The 14,729-nt window shown below is 50.2% G+C and overlaps 1 protein-coding gene across 2 annotated transcripts in view; it reads left to right on the forward strand.

The window, feature by feature from the left end:
• The window catches only part of TRAPPC9 (trafficking protein particle complex subunit 9), a 404,385-nt gene that overhangs the window by 116,855 nt on the left and 272,801 nt on the right, over positions 1-14,729 (forward strand). For both annotated transcript variants that reach the window (XM_064476810.1, XM_064476811.1), the window contains one exon: positions 7,901-8,025. In XM_064476810.1, coding sequence (XP_064332880.1) covers positions 7,901-8,025 — 125 coding nt within the window. The remainder of the gene's footprint in view (positions 1-7,900; positions 8,026-14,729) is intronic.

Below are 14,729 nucleotides of genomic sequence, written 5' to 3' on the forward strand. Positions count from 1 at the left end.
ATGCTGTAGTCTGTTAAGTATACAGTAGCATGGTCTTAAACAGTATACATGCCTCAACTAAAAAGTAGCTTATCACTAAAAAAAGCCAAAATAACTGTAATAGTAACATCAAAGGTCCCAGATCACCATAATAAATATAATAATGAAAACGTTTGAAATATTGCCAGAATTACCAAAATGTGGGACAAAAATATGAAATGAACAAATACTGTTGGAAAAATGGTGCTGACAGATTTGCTCGACAGAGGGTTGCTACAAACCTTTAATTTGTAAAAAAATGCAGTATTTGTCAAGGGCAGTAGAGCGAAGTGCAGTGAAACGAGTGGTGTCTGGACTGCACTGCCCCTGGCCTTGTCCTGAGGAGTGAAGTGAGGGGCAGTCCCTGCCCTCAGGGAGCCCAGTGCCCAGTGCAGGGCTGTCCGCAGGCCCCTCGGTGACGGAGAGGAGGCTGACCATGAGCCGTGTGGCCTGGATCACTTGTGGTGTGGATGGCACATCTGAATGGTGAAATAGTATTTGATTTTAATTGCTTTAAAATTTAAAGGCCCGCCATCTAGCAGCCACTATACTAGACCACACAAGTCTAGTGTGAGAGAAGGCCGTTTCACAGAGAAGTGGAAAGCCGCGCCTTTGCTGAGTGCCAGGTGGGAGAGGTGCGGGCACTGTGACCATGCCTCCGGGAGCGACAATCTGAGGGGAGGAGGGGGAGGCTTTTCTCCGGAGGTGATGATTGAGGTGAAGTTTGCAGAATGAGCAGGGCCTAAGTAGATGAAAGAGGGTGAGATGGAGAAAATAGTTTCTCATGCATGTGAAAATCCTGTGGCAGACAGCAAGTTCTAGAACTTAATTTTTGGAAAGTGTGTGCTTGTGTGTGTATGAGTGAGAGAGAGAGCGAGTCTTCTGGTTGACTCCATGAGAAGTTCTGCCCCATTAGCATTAACAACTAGTTTGTTGGGGAAGAAAGGTTTCGAAGGACGATGCTGGGGTGAACTTTTGATAATTTCTAAAATTAATGTTCGGACTTAGAACTGTCAGCCTTGTGATTTCTGTGATCTGGCTCACTGTTTAATAATGAAGCAGTAATGACTTCCCCTGTCTTTCAGGGATGTGCAGTGCTTGAGGGCCGCTGTGAGGCGTGCTCCGGCGTTCCGATTGTACTTTTGATTTGCTTCTAAAAGGAGAGCAGGCACGTGTCTATTTGGCGGGGACCGCCACTCTCCCTTTGTTATCTTGTGGAAAAGGCGTTCTCCTTCCAATTTCAAACTGGCAATACTCTGCTTTTGTTTTCCTGATTTTATCCTAAAATAACATATGCTAATTGAGCTATTTCTGTGGCTTTCTTTGGAGAATTAATGTTCATTTATTTGTGTTTCTCTTCAAGTAGAAATGGAGTAACACATGTAAACAAGATAGAAAAGATGTAAGACCCAGAGTGGGTGCGTGAGAGGAGCTGTTGATGAGCATGGCTAGGACCAGTCCTGCTGATCAGTGACTCATCATCTCTTCTGAGGTAAAGGGAGAGGTCAGCAGGGTCAGGGCTGGGCCTCCACATCCAGTGCTCCTGTAAGCAAATTACTTCTGGGCAAACCAGGACACATCTGAGCTTTGAGCACCTGTCCTCATGTCTCTTAATCCTTGGACACTTCCTCCAGCAACTGCTCCCTGGTCATCCTCCAGTTGACCCCAAGCTCCTGGCCAAGAAGTTATCTAACTCCTGGTTGGCCAAGTCTAGTAACAAGGAATTCACTCCTCATCCAAGCAATCCATTCTGGCATCCTGATTCTACAAAGAAGTGATTTATGAGTGGTTTGGGACAATAATTCTTGGATTTGGAAGCCTAGGAATAACCCTTTCTGTCAAACACCGGAGAGATGGCTGTGTACGTGTTCCTGGGGAAGTCGTCACTCGTTGTTCCCTCATCTTCATCAGGTGCCCTAGATGCAGGCGTGCAGCTGGAGTCACACGCTGCATGGTTTCTGGGACTCTGTGCACCCCTGTCTGGGAGCGATGGCCCTGGAGGTTCGCCCTCGGCCCCCCATGTGCTGGGCTGAGCCCAAAGGTGTGAGGCATTTCTCTCTAAACAGTAGCTGGGAGATGATGTGGGATCCCCTGTTGACCCAGTGCATGTTCCCCCTGCGTACCAGGTGCTGTGACAAACTGCAGACACAGACTTCGACAGTGCACAGTTCCCTCCCCGACATGCTCACGCTCTAGTTAGTGGAGACGTTAGTGCCAGGACCAGAGTCAGTGCTGACTGCAGGGCCCCGTCTTCATCAGGAGCCCCGAGGTCGCCAACGGCTGGAACGTCTTCACTTCCTTCACAGATTTCCAAAGAAGGCGGCGCTTGTGTTTGGGCTCTTATTTCAGGGCTCTGTCTTTGGTGGTCACTGAGGTCCTTGTTTTCGGCTGCATGTCACTTGCTTTTGTTTAATCTCCTTTTTGTCTTCGCTGACTTACGACAGAGAGAAAACTCAGTCGTGTCCCGATGCTAACAGGAACATCGAATAGTTTAAAAGTCACCGGTGAGGACCCGAGAAGAGAGGGCCGTGGAACGAAGGTGCTTCCCAGGGAGGGGCCGGAGGTCCAGGCCAGGTGTCGGCACACACCCGGCCAGCCCCTGTGTGTGCTTCTGGGTCTCGGCCACCCTGCCCTGCTTGTGGGCATCTCCCAAGAGCAGAGCTGAGCAATTGAGATGGAGACCTATGACCGTGAAAGACTAAAACGTTTACTCTCTGATCTTTACAGGGAGTTTCATGACTGTGGTCTAGACCGTGGACTCGGGCTGGAGGAGAAAGATAAGGACAAAGGGAGTCTGTGGGTAGAGGAAAAGTGTCTTCAGAGAGATCAGAGCAGCGTCAGGTGAGCGCTGGAGGGAGCAAGCGTTGGCATTGATGAATGAGGCACACAGAGCATGTGTGAGACGGGGGTAGCCTGGTGGGAACCACCTGGAACACTCCACGTGCTCAGGAGGCAGGTAGCCACGTGCATGGAGGTTCCTAAGGTCGGCGAGAGCAGAGGATCTAAGTGTGGTCCCCTTGCTGGACAGACAGCACCCAATGGAGGGGGACCAGTGTGGAAGCAAGGCTGCCCGTGGGCATGAGGACTGTTTCCATTTGAATAGTACATGACGGCCACTGTTTCTACATGAACCATATTTCCTTCCTAAGCATGTCCCAGAGTTTCTGAATGAATGAACACACTGCTTTCTCTGTGGAAACTGAGGATGAGTATTGCCTAATTTCTGAGCCAAATGCTTCTACTGCACTGGTTTTCCTGAGGATGTTTCATGATAACCAGATGGGCTTCTTTGGCACCCATGGATTTTATGAATAATTGAAAAAGCACCTTCAGAACTTACGCTACCTGGAGCAGCATACTTGGACAGACTCCCACTGGGAGATCGTTGTCTCTTTTTGCCTTTGTAAACATATTTTATCCTAGTTTAGTTATGTATACCTGTCACTTGAGAGAAAAAAGTATATTCAGCCTTAAGCATTAGTGTCTCTTTTGAAAGTGCCCCAAAATGGACACCTTCTTGGAGGAGCCGCCTGCCTGCAGATGGGTGCCGAGCTGTGTGAGGGCCCTTACGGTACAGGACCCGCGTGGTGCGCTGCAGGACGGCCTGGGCGGGGAGCTTCTGTGCAGCTCACGTCGGGGCCGAAATGTGCTGTTTATCCCAGTCCGGCTGGGTCGTCCAAATCAGACCGTCCTGACTTGGAGTTCCGGCTGTGTTTCTGGTGAACTACCAAGTCAGCTTCTTGGAATCTCTGCTTCCTCGGCTGTAGAACGAGCACGCCCACCTCGCGGGGTGTCTGCAGTCGGTGGTGGCAGGTGCCTGGGGCTGCTCCTGGTGCACAGCCGGCACTTGGCCGCCAGCCTTTCCAGGCCGTCCCTGTCCTTCAGCTGTGCTTCCTTCCATCACTCAGAGCCCTCTCCGAGCCGTCCTTTCTCCCCATTGTCACCGCGGTGTGATACAGCTGAGTTGGAGAGAGAAGTACTCTTTTAGCATATGAGATTGTATTTCTGAATTGCCCACAGAGATGCTCTTAATAGAATGGAGCGCTATAAGCAGTAACTACAAAATTCTCCCTGGAAGCGCAGTTTGATTCACGACGATCTGCCAGACTCACACCATTCTCGGGCCTGGCAAATCTGCCCAGCTCGGCGGCCTTCCTCCGCGGCTGCCTTCGTCTGCCCGCAACTTTTTTGGTCCTGTCTTCCTATTAATTGTCATCCCAATCTGTTCTCTTTTCTATTTGTGATCGCCTGTGTTGGCAGGAGAATTGGCCGAAATGGTTGAACAGAATTTCCTCTTCTCCACCCGCCCGGCGGGGGAGCGGCTGTGTCCCTGCTCCAGCCAGCCTCGCGCTGCCCCGGCGCTGCCGCCCCCTGCTTCTCTCCTGCCTTGTCCTCACGGGGCCACGGGCTCATCTTCCCACCTTCCAAAGGCTGGCTTCTGCCTTTCGACTGGGCTGGTGCCCTTCTTTCTGTCTCCATTCAAATTTGTGCATCACTTGTCTTTTCCATCCTTGATTGGATTAGAGGGCAGAATTCTTAATAAAGAGGCTGTGGAGTAGCTTTTTCAGTGTTTTTTTGTTTTTTTCTTTTTTCCCCAGAGCTTGAAGATGACAGGCTTCTGAGGTCTCTGTAGTTTTGGAGTCTTTGTCAGAAGATGCAGTTTCTAGCCCTTGTTGCCAGGTGCCCCCACTCTAGATGCTTCCAGTTCCAAGACATTACAGATTTGCACTTTCCATTGATTCCCTTGAGTTGGTTCCCATTTGAGTGTCAAGAAAACTGAGGTTACAGGGTTGTGTGACTTGCTCAGTCTCTTGATGTGGTGGGAAGGATGGCGGCAGGGAGGCCCCAGATCTGTACCTGTACCAGACATTCGAGGGAAGATCCACCCCACCCTGCCCTCCACTCCCTCCCTGCCAAAGATCAAATCTCAGGAAGACTGTACGTGACCCTTCTGGTGCCTCATGTCCGTGTCCATCACTGCGGACAGGATGTTTCTGTCTCTTACCCCAATCCCACCAGAGCCGCCTGGTCGGGGAAGGAGCTGCTTGGCAGGGCGGAGGGGAGGGCCCGGCAGACGGGTCAGTGGTTCATGACGTCCTCCCGCTGTGGCGCAGCGCCTCTGGCCCGCCTGCAGACGTGAAGAATTGAGCATTGTTACAAGTGGAAAACAGGATGGGTATTTCCAAGGCAGAAGAAGAATCGCAGTCCTCTGGGTGCCAGCAGCATTTGTGTAATTTGCTAATGATGGAAACTTTCCCTCGGGAAGAGCAAAGTGCCCCAGGCCGTGTACAGGACAGGAATGGCACTTCAAATCCACTGGGCACTGCCCTCACTCAGCAGGGCGTGGCCTGAGGCCCACTGACAGGCCCCACCTGACCTAGCTTCCAGAGTAGCGTGCTGAAGAGTGTGGAGTTGGTTTTGGTAATGTCTGTGTTCCTAGGACTTGTTCCCATCACAGCAGGCGCTGTACTGTAGTCGGGAGGGTTTATAGGTGATGCCCAGGGTGCTGGGAGAATGAGGAGAGGGAGAGAAAAAACTCACTCAAGCCCAACAGATTCAGACTGAGTTTTGCAAATGGGCGTTGGCACAGAGATACATGAGGAAATTTCAGTTAACTGTGAATGAGTTGATTATTGAATGTGACCCTGGGATGATGGAGTTTTTGTTGACCATGGTGTGTAAACTACCAAATCTGACCCTGTAATTCACTCATTTACTCAGTGTTTACGATTGGCTGGAGCCTGTGCCAGCCACTGTGGGGGTTACAGGTGAGATCGACAGGGACTCTGTCTTCGAGGAGCTCAGTCATGTACGGAATCCAGGGCACTCATGTAAGTGGCAATAATAATGACAATAGTAATAGTAATAGCTCTTTTTGTTGAGTGTTTGCCAGGTCCCAGGCATCGTGACACACACTTCGTACGCTCTGGCCCGTCTGAGTCCCCTCCATGGCCCTGCCCTGCAGCCTGTTCCCTGGATACAGGGCTGCCTTTACTGAGCACGGGTCTCAGTGTAGACCAGCTGCTGGGACTCAGAGGAAGGCGTCCTTGCAGCCAGGGCGGCGGGGGACGCTTGGTGAAGAGGACGCGTCTGAACTGAGACAAAGAACTAGGAGGATTAGGATGCACAAAAACGGCCGTCAGAGATGCGCAGAGGAGAGGACACAGGGCAGAAGAGGGGGCGACAGGGCATTTGTTTTGGCAGAAGAATTGCCTGAATCCGGCTGCAGGTCCTGACCTGACTCAAGGCTGGGCTCGGCTCCCTGGGAGGCTGCCCCTCACTAAGTGTGTCGTCCTCTGGGCCCCACCCAAAGCTTCCAGGGCTTACCATCCACTGTCCTTGGGGACACAGAATGTCACTGTTCCCCCCACCCCGGGCCCTGTGAGTGTGAAAGGCTCTGCTCAGATTCTCAGCCTCCTGTCAGTTCTTGAGGCTCCTCTGGGGGAGTTCAAGACGGGCTCCTGTCCCTGCGTCGCCTTCTGCCAGGCTGGGCTCCGTACTTGCTCCTAGCCTTGGTGGCTTTCCGGTTCCTCGGAGAGACTGTGGAACGGCTCTGTCTGTGCTCTCTGGTCATCTGCGAGTGGCTGGGCTGGTCTGAGTTGTCCGTCTGCTGTTACCAGAAGTCGGGGCCCCTGAAGTCCTTTTTGTGCCTGTTGACTGTGAGCTGCTTGTGGGCCTGCTGGGGGTTTGCACTCACCTGTTTGCCTTATGGATGGTATGCTGGCACCTGGCTTACCTGTAACTGAGTCTTCGTGTTGCTCTCTGCTGCTCTGTTGACTTCCTGTTGGGATTCCAAGGGATTCAAAAACTGTTCTGTAGCCACCAGCTGGAATTGTATTTGGGTTTGCTTTTTCTTTGCTTAATGCAGGTCATTTAAAAATTAACTTTTCATGGTGATGTTTCTTCAGATGTTTCTTCAGAATTGGTGGGTACCTCCATCTCATTTAGAAGTGGCTCTGGTTCATCACCAAGTCAGTTTCTTTGGGTGCGAAAGATACCTGCACTGTTGTCAGCAGTTTTTGTGGTCTGAGGGTGGGAGTTGGTGCATTTTTCTTCAAACTTATGCAGCCATTGTGCTGTGCAGAGAGCCCTTGAGTAACGGGTGTCCTGGGAGCAGGTGATCTGATGTCCATTTCCTGGGCTGACCACTTGGGGGCGGCGGTTGGTGAACCAGAGAGCATAGGGCAGGGAGCAGCTGGGAGGCCCCGGCGCTAGTCTGGAGGGAGAGGATGGAGACCCAGATCAGGGTGGTGGCTGTGAAAGCCCCTTCTGGGAACACTGAGAGCTGGCAGGATTTCCAGTTGGATTGGATGTGGGTGTGAGGTAAAGAAAGGACTCCAGGACGAGTCCCGGATTAGACGGATAGGTAACCTCACCAAGAAGAAAAAAGAGCAGGGGGCATCATGCTCTCCCACCACCCTGGCTGTGGGTGCCCCACAGAGGTTTAAACGTGCTCCTGTGTCAGAGAAGAGGCTTCTTGAAATTGGGAGAGGAGGTGGCTTTCAGACTCAGTTAAAGTGACACGGTGCAGCTGCCGCGTGGCGGGGGAGCTGCTCGCGCCGAGGCCCGGAGGTAAAGGTGGCTTGTTGCCGTCCGGGCGCGCAGCAGCCGGGGCGGCGCGGGCACGACAGGACGCGGTGGCTGTGTCTCCAGACAGGTGGTCGGCACCTGCCCTCCCTCAGAAGTGCTCCGTTCTCCATTCTTGTCACCTGTGGCAGGTGTGACTGTCCGTTCGTGGGGATTCATCAGGCAGTTGTGATTAACAGGAGACGCAATAGTGAGGACACACGGGAGTGCTGCCCCAGTTACTGTTGACACTTGAATAAGATCTCCAACGTTAAAAAAAACCCAGCTGACTTCTGACTCCGTTCTCACCTTGCAGATGGCATCAGCGTGAGCGGCTTTCCACTGTGCAGCCCCTTTCGGCAGGTGGTTCGGCCTCGAGTGGACGGCAAAGCGGTGAGCGCGGCCGAGAGCAGCCGGCCCGGGGACCCGAGCCACGTGAAGGTGAGTCGGCCCCACGCAGGGCGGCCTGGCGCTCTTGGTTTCAGCCCAGCCTTTTCGGAGACAAAGTTTTGAGTATTTTTCAGAAAGGAAAGGAAGTGTGTATTTCGTAGCCGACTTGTGTTTGTGGGAAGCCGGTTTCTCAGCATCTCCCCTTCTGCACACGCTCGGGAAGTGGTTGGAGAGAAGCCGTGTGTGTCGGCGCTGCTGACTCGTGTCCTGAAGGGTTGGGAAGTCGTGGGTAGAGTCTGTTTTGGCCTTCTGTCCCCCCACCCCCCCACCCATTTTGTGTTGACACAAGGGGTCAGACGTGGTGGCTCTGCCCTGTGCTTTTGTGCCTCTGTGCTTGAGCCCCTGCCCAGCTGGTTGGAGAAAGCCTTCCCTTGGAGGGGCTCCTGACCTCAGCAGGGCTGAGGTCTTCCTCCAGGCGGGCTTCAGGCCCCTTTCTGGCCCACTCACACGGGGACTGAGTTCAGGCACCCTCCAGGCTGGCGGGATTGGTACTGCTACAGGAGTCGGCCACTGAAACGTGGTTCAGACTGGAGGGGTCACTCAGGAGTCGTTGACTGACAGTTGCTGTGTGTTGAGTAGCAGGCCAGGTGATGGGGATGCATTAGACAGCTCTTGACTTGAAGGAACTCATGGCCTGCTGGGAAGGACAGACATAAACAAAACAGGAAAAACGCTTAGACGAGAGGTAATCCCGTTGCTGTGGCTGCACAGAGACAAGTGCCCTCTCTGTCCAGGGAAGCCAGGAAGACCTGTTGGGGGGAGTGGTACTTGAATGGAGTATTAAGGGAGGAACGTACTGGAGATGGCCAGCAAGCCAGGGTGAGAGGGTGCTCCCCCATGGGGAGGAGCATGTGCAAAGGCCTTGGGGTGGGGGTGGTGCACAGCGGGTCTGGTGTGGGTCTGGTGTCCTGGGGCTGGAGGGAGACTGTGGCCAGGCTGGCCTCTCTAGCTGCATTCAGGGCCCTTCTGGACTTTGCACCTGGCAGATCTGTCTGTCCCAGACTTCCCCTCCGCGCGTCAGCCACACCGAACTTGTGCAGCTTTCCTCAGGCGGTCTGGGGACCCTCGTCCATGAGTTTCTTATCAAGAAAACTGGAAGGGAAAGAGCTAACACTTCCAGGGGTGCCCTGCAGGCAGACAGGCACCGTGCAGGTGCTCTGCGTCCATCACTTGGCCCCATCTTTGCACACACCCCATGGAGGTGGGGGAGCTGAGGCTGAGGGTCAGGGCGGCTCGCCCAAGTTCATGGGGTAGCAGGCATGGATGGAGGCTGTGAACCATGCTCCTTATCTCACCTTATGTGAGTTCAGCCCTAAGTAGGACAGGATCCCATGTGGGTGACGGACGCTGGGCGCTGCACCATCGACAGCAGGCAGGGAGGTGCGGGAGCCTGTGTGCCTGGGATGGAGCCTCCAGTTTGGCTGAGGTCAGGCGGAGGTGGATGTGGTGCTCCCGTGCCTGCGAAATGTCACAGTTTTTCCCAGTCATCCAGATACGTCCTCGTGGCTCAGGTGAACTTCTGAGCGCTGGTGGGACTGGTGTCAGAGTGGCTTAGACGGCTTCTGGTGCTGTCGCGTGGGGGCCTCCTGGCTCTACACAGTCCTTCCCCCAAGATCAGGAGCAGTTTTAACTGGAAACGTGCTAAACCTGTAAAATCATCGCTGAGGAATGGCGTAGCCATGGAAACAAGTAATTCAGTGAAAGCAGCCTCTAGGGAGCCCCTCAGGAAGTGGGGAAAGATGACAAGTGTTTCTTCAGGTTTCCTGGAAAGATTCCTTCCCCGGCTCGGCGAGCCCCAGGTCTGTCCGTGTTGATGACTGGCTTTTCCACACACCTTGAAGAACCTTCCAGGATGGAAAAAAGATTGTGTGAAGTGGATGCACACTTGAAATAATATTCCTGTAAGCCAGCCTCTGCAGCACGGCCTCTCTGATGCTCAGTCTCTCCATCTGTGAAATGGAGCAGAGGATTGTCAGGGAGTTTAAGCTGTGCCTCTGAGCAGGATGGTGCAGAGACGCAGCCCAGCTGTTCACATCAGGTGCTCTGTTGGAGTCACGGCTCGGGTGCTGATGGCCAGTAGCACCTTCAGCAAGCAGGTCACCCCAGAGAAGAGCTCCCGTGCATGGTGTCTCCGGCCCCGGCTTGGTATGCACAGGGTGGGTGTTACGTGTAGCTCTTACAGTGACAAGTCATGCTAAGGGGTACAATCATGGATCAGTCATGGTCCCTGCTCTGCGGAGTCTGCCACCTGGCAAGGAAGACAGAAAATGACAGAATTGCTAGGAGAGTGTGAAGCCATGTTTTATGGGAGGGCAGGTCTGGGATGGTGTGGGAGCATCAGGTGGAGAGACACACCTGGGGCTGCAGGATGCTTCCCACAGGATGTTGGAGCTGCTGTCGGGAGCTGCAGAGAGGTTGGCCTGGTCAGAGGATGTGGGACATTCATGAGGGAAGAGAGAATGAGTAACAGTAGGTAGCTGCAAGAAGTTTCTTCCCATTTTCATATGAATTTTAGAATCCATTTGTCGATCTGTAAAACAAACCTGCTAGACTTTTGATTGGAATTGCATTTGCTCTATAGATGAATTTGGAGAGAGCCAGCATTTTAATAGCATTTAGTCTGTTGACCTGTGAACACAGAGCATTTCTCCATTCATTTAGATTGCCTTGAATTTCTGTCATGTTTCCTAGTGAAACTGAAAAGTGCAAAGGTCTTACTCGTTTGTCAGATTTATCTCTAAGTGTTTTGTATTTTTGGTACTATAAATGGTAGTTTTTAAAATACCAATTTCCAGCTGTTCATTGCATAGAATGCTATCATTTTATATTGGTCTTATATCTTACAGCTTTGCCAGCTCACATATTGTTACCAGCTGCTTTTTTATAGATGTTATAGAATTTTCTTAGTAGATGTTCAGGTTGTCTGTGAGTAAAAAGCTTTACTTCTTCCTTTCTGAGCTGGATAACTTATTTCTTTCCCTTGCTTTATTGCACTAGCCTTGTTTGTGACAGTAAAGATGAACTATTGAGTCTGTCATCACTAAGTATGATGTTAGCTGGAGGTTTTTCATATGTGGGCTTTATCACATTAAGGAAGTTCTCTACAGGCATTAACAAAAAATATAGCTAATAAGTAACAAAGGAGGTGAAAATGAATCATAGATAGTGTTCAGTTAGTCCAAAAGAAGAAATAGACAAAGGAAAGAAAGGAAAATGGGACAGAGAGAAGACAGAGAGCAAGACGATGGGTGATAAACTTGCATCAGTGATCAGACCAAAGGTATGGCTGAAGTGCTCTAATTGCGGATAGAGAATGTCAGACTGGGTAAGAAAACAAGACCCAACTGTACCTCCAAGTGATGAGTTTTAAATACACAGACAAAAATACACTGAAACTAAACGGATGGGAAAAGATACACCAGGCTTACAGTAATGAAAAACCTGGAGTGGTATTATGAGTAGCAGAAAAAAGTAAACTTCAGAGCAAAGAGTATTACTGAGGACAAGGAAGTCTTTTCATAATGATAAAAGGCTCGATTCAAGAAAACGTAAGCCATAAATATTTATATCTAATGACAGAGCTTCAAAATACATGAAGGAAAGACTGACAGAATTGCAAGGGGAAATAAATCTGGAGAGTTCAATTAGCAGTCAGTAACCGATGGGACAAGTAGACAGCAATGAGTAAGGATACAGAAGATTTGAACTGTGCTGTCAACCACTTTGACCTGCCATTCGTAGAACATCCTACTCAACTATAGCCAAGTGCAGAGTATACAGTCTTTTCAAGGGCACACAGAACATTTTCCGCAGTAGACCATACTGGGGCGGTGAGGTTAGATTTTGTGTGTCAGCTTGACTAGGCTCTGGTGACCAGTTGCTTGGCCAACACAAGTCTAGATGCGATTTTTGTCGATGTGATTAACATTTACAATCATTTGGCTTTAGAAGAGATTATCCTTGCTAATATGGGTAGGCCTCATCCAACCGGTTGAAGGCCTTTGAACCTAAATTGAGGATTTTGGGGGAGGAATTTCTTCAAAATTTCTTTCTCCAAAAACGGAGAAGGAATTCTGCCTCAAGGCTGTAACACAGCTCCTGACTGAGTTTCCAGCCTGGCAGCATGCCCTACAAATCTCAAACTCTCCAGCCACCGCAATCACATTAGCCAGTTTCTTAAAATAAATCTCTTTGTACGGATGTGCACACATACATCATCCACACACATGCCTTACTGATTTGTGGTTCTGCTTCTCTGAAGAGCCCTGACTTATCTGAGAGCCACAAAACAGATCTCAAACTTAAAAGGATCCTCAGTTTATAAAGTATATTCTGTCAGTAATCAAATTGAATTAGAAACCAGTAACAAAGATCTTTTTACAAAAAACCCCTCAGATTTGGAAACAAAACAGCACACTTATAATTAACTTATGGGTCGAAGAAGAGACTGAAAAAAAAGTATTTTGAAATGAGTGAGAATGAAGCACAACGTATCACTGGTGGGTGCTTCTGGAGAGTTTATAGTGCCTAATGCCTGCGTCGGAGTGGGAGCGTGGCCTGAGATCAGTAAACCTCAGCTTCAACTTTAAGAAAGTAGAAAAACTGTGAAAGTCAAACCTCAAGTAAGTAGAAAAGGAAGTAATAAAGACCAAGCAGAAAACAGCAAAGTGGGAGCAAAAAACCTGCTGTCAGCAAACCAAAAGCTTGTTTGAGGAAAATCAATGAAATCTACCAGCTTCTAACCAGACTGATCAGAGAGAAAATACACAAAACTCAAACATTAAGAACGAAAGCGGCGACATCACTGCGGAGTCTACACGTATTAAAAGATAACAGACATTGCGAACAACTTGATGCCAATAAACATGAAAACTGAGATGAAGTGGACAAGTTCCTTGAAAGACACAAAACGCCCGAGCTTACTCATGGAAGGAAAGAGTCAGAGCAGCCCGTGTCTAGTAAGGAAACAGGGTTTTCTGAAACATCGCCGCAGAGGAAACCCAGGCCCAGGCGGCTGCACTCGCACAGCCCCCCAGACGCGAAGGGAGGACCACTGGGAGTTTTATGCGAACTCTTCTTTCAGGAAACTTGGAAAGGAAGGAATACCCCTGATTTTCTGAGGTTAGCATTACCCTGACTCTTGAACACAGGTAAGAAATTTTAAGGGAAGTTTACCATGTCCTATTCAACAATACATACGATTGACTGAATGGGGCTCATCTGAGGAATCCAAGGTTGGTTTAACATTAGAAAACCAGCAAATGTAATTCTTCAGGTCAGACTCAAAAAGGAAAACTACGGAGGCATCTCAACAGACGTAGGAAAAGCATGTGACAAAGTGCAATATCTGTGTCCCATAGAAACTCCCAGGCAGCTTCGTCATCCAGATAACGGGCCCCTGCGGCGCCCTTGGTACCTTCAGGTGAAGAGCGGGTGTGCTTTCCCCTCAGGGCCCTGGCGCCCCGGGCTCTGCTCTTCCTCCCTGCTGGCTGCTCATTTCTTTTGAGTCCCCAGTCCTCCTCCGGGGTCAAGTGCTAACGTTACTTCGTGGCCCAAGCCTTCAAGGGCGGGGCCAGGCCCTCCTCCCTGTGTCCCCAGCCTGCTCTCCACTGCCCCCTCTGTTGTCACACTGTGCTCGAGTCCCCGAGTTCCCCATACTGTACGCTCCATGTGGCGCAGCGCTCTGCCTTGGGGTCACCGTCTGGCCCCAGATACTCCAGATAGCTGGGTCGGGTATTCCTTTGCCTCAGGAATCCTCTCTTCTCTGAGGAGACTTTCCATCGGTGAGGCAAAGTGGGACAGAAAGTACGTTTCTTGTCACTCAGAGTGTTTAAGTCTGATTCTGCAGTTCTTTAGAAGCCCAGCAGCGTTCAGATGGTATCTCATGTCCTGTTAAATATTTTCTATTACTTTAACCCTTACAGTAAAGAACCGTAAGATGTTCATGATGTTCTTAGGTGTTTGTTCATTTTAAAAATTGTATTTATGAGTGGGCTGACTGGAAGGATCTGCCAAGAAACCTTAAGAGCAAATGTATTTGTGTTTTCAAAAAACAACACATGGTATGCAATAGTATATTTTCTTAATCAAGCTGTGTTACAAGTGAAAAATGATCTCATGAGCCTTTGGGCACCTGGGGTGCAGCAGAATTAAGGTTCCCATTAGCTGGGAGGAGAAAGCATATTAGACCATTTATTCACTGGTTGCTTACCCGCTCCAGGATAGCTGGCAGGTGGGCATGCCCAGGCTGGGGAGCTGTGCTGGCCAGAGGGGCCTTGAGCGCGACACCAGAGAGACCGAACGCTTCAAACAGTCTGTATGGATCACCTCTCTCATGGCCGCACCTTCTCAGGGTTCCAGCGGGAACTTCTGAACAGCTCGAAAGGTTAAATAACGTGCCTGAGGTCAAGTAGTTACAAAGTAGAAGCTGAAATTCAAACCCAGTTACGGCTAAATCCAAAGCTTGTACTATTTCCACAGTATCATGCTTCCCCTCTCTCTATAATCTGTAAGTTTCCCAACTTATTATGGGATACAAAACATCCCTATTGATTCAATCCATATTTACAGAGCAGTGAATATAAACTTTTTGCCTACCTGACCCTCAGTTTTTCAATCTGTAAAATGCAGATAATAAGACTTCCTCCTGAGCTATTGTAAGGAGTAAAGTGTCTGCTATTAGCTCTGGTAGATAA

This window comes from Camelus dromedarius, chromosome 20 (assembly GCF_036321535.1).
Source record: "Camelus dromedarius isolate mCamDro1 chromosome 20, mCamDro1.pat, whole genome shotgun sequence".
Classification (NCBI taxonomy): Eukaryota; Metazoa; Chordata; class Mammalia; order Artiodactyla; family Camelidae; genus Camelus; species Camelus dromedarius.